General features: G+C 44.1%; 1 protein-coding gene across 1 annotated transcript; it reads left to right on the top strand.

Moving 5' to 3' along the window:
* Positions 1-664: 664 nt before the first annotated feature.
* Positions 665-1115, top strand: LOC138156049 (small ribosomal subunit protein uS10-like; the record flags this gene model as incomplete). The annotated part of the gene is made up of 1 exon (XM_069081307.1): positions 665-1115. A coding segment is annotated over one exon (417 nt), but the record flags the coding sequence as incomplete, so codon positions are not given.
* Between the last annotated feature and the right edge of the window lie 278 nt (positions 1116-1393).

Raw genomic sequence — 1393 nt, 5'->3', positions numbered from 1 at the left:
CCACAAACGCCAAAGAGAAAGTAAAAGGTCCATGGGGAACTTTGTTGGAACAGTGACAGAAGAGCAAGGGATGGTTCCTGCCTCCAGAACGAGAGGTAGCAGAGGTGTAGCTGCTGCCCTGTGGCTGCCTCCAGAGCTCCTGGCCTACAGATCATAGGGGAACCAAGCAACCACTCAGAGGATAATGGCTCTTGCTTTGACCTGCTTGGATCTGGATCACAGTCTTGCGTGGTGGTCCTGGGGTAAGAAATGTCAGTGTACCAGAGTTTGTGGTTCCTGTAGAGAGGGTGCCCTCCTCAGACCTCTGGCAACATTTGCAAGAACCCCAGCAATTTGGGAAACAGATCTCTCCACTTTGGAAGCAGAATTCTACTGTGGCAAAGAGCTCAAAAGTCTAGTAATTGGCTGGTAAGATGAGCAAGCAGAGGAAAAGCAATCAGACCATAGAATCCTTTTTGGGAACAAAAAAGAATCAAAACACAGAACCAGAATAAGTCAACAAAGGCAAAACTCCTGCATCAAAAGCTTCCAAGAAAAATATGAATTGGTTACAGGCCATGGAGGAGCTCAAGTAGGATTTTGAAAATCAAGTAAGAGCTCTTTGGTGAAGGTATTGCCACTGAAGCCACTTGGAGTCGGCAGTCTCTGCCTCTCCTCCTCCTGACTCACCTCTGTTCACTCTCACCAAGGAATAAGTCGGTCAGGAAGCTGCTCCGCCGCTATAGCATTCAAAGACACCGGCAAGACCCTTGTGGAGCCCGAAGTGGCCATTCACAGGATCCAGATCACCCTGACCAGCTGCAACGTGAAATCACTCGAGAAAGTGTGTGCCGACCTAATCAGAGGAGCCAAAGAGAAGAACTTGAAAGTGAAGGGACCTGTTCAAATGCCCACCAAGACACTTCAAATCACAATTAGAAAAACTCCTTGTGGTGAAGGTTCAAAGACTTGGGATCAGTTCCAGATGAGAGTCTACAAACGCCTTATTGACTTGCACAGTCCTTCTGAAATTGTTAAACAGATCACTTCTATCAGCATTGAACCAGGTGTAGAAGTTGAAGTCACCATTGCAGATGCCTAACCAATCTCTTTTAATCGTTGCAACTATTGGAAATAAAAAAGAAAATCAAGTAAGAGAAGTGGAGGAAAAATTGGGAAGAGAAATGAAAATGATGCAAGAAAATAATGAAAAGTGAGTCAACAGCCTGCTAAAGGAGACCCCAAAAAATACTGAAGAAAATAACACCTTAAAAAATAGACTAACTCAAATGGCAAAAGAGGTCCAAAAAGCCAGTGAGGAGGAGAAGCCTTAAAAAGCCAAATTTGCCAGATGGAAAAGGAATTTCAAAAATTCACTAAAGAGAATTCCTTCAAAATTAGATTGGAGCAAATG

This window comes from Petaurus breviceps, unplaced genomic scaffold, assembly GCF_028583685.1.
Source record: "Petaurus breviceps papuanus isolate PSGF00001 unplaced genomic scaffold, PetGlider_PUasm1.0 98, whole genome shotgun sequence".
Lineage (NCBI taxonomy): Eukaryota > Metazoa > Chordata > Mammalia > Diprotodontia > Petauridae > Petaurus > Petaurus breviceps.
Note: the sequence above shows the minus strand (reverse complement) of the source record. Positions and strands in the feature narration are given on the sequence as shown.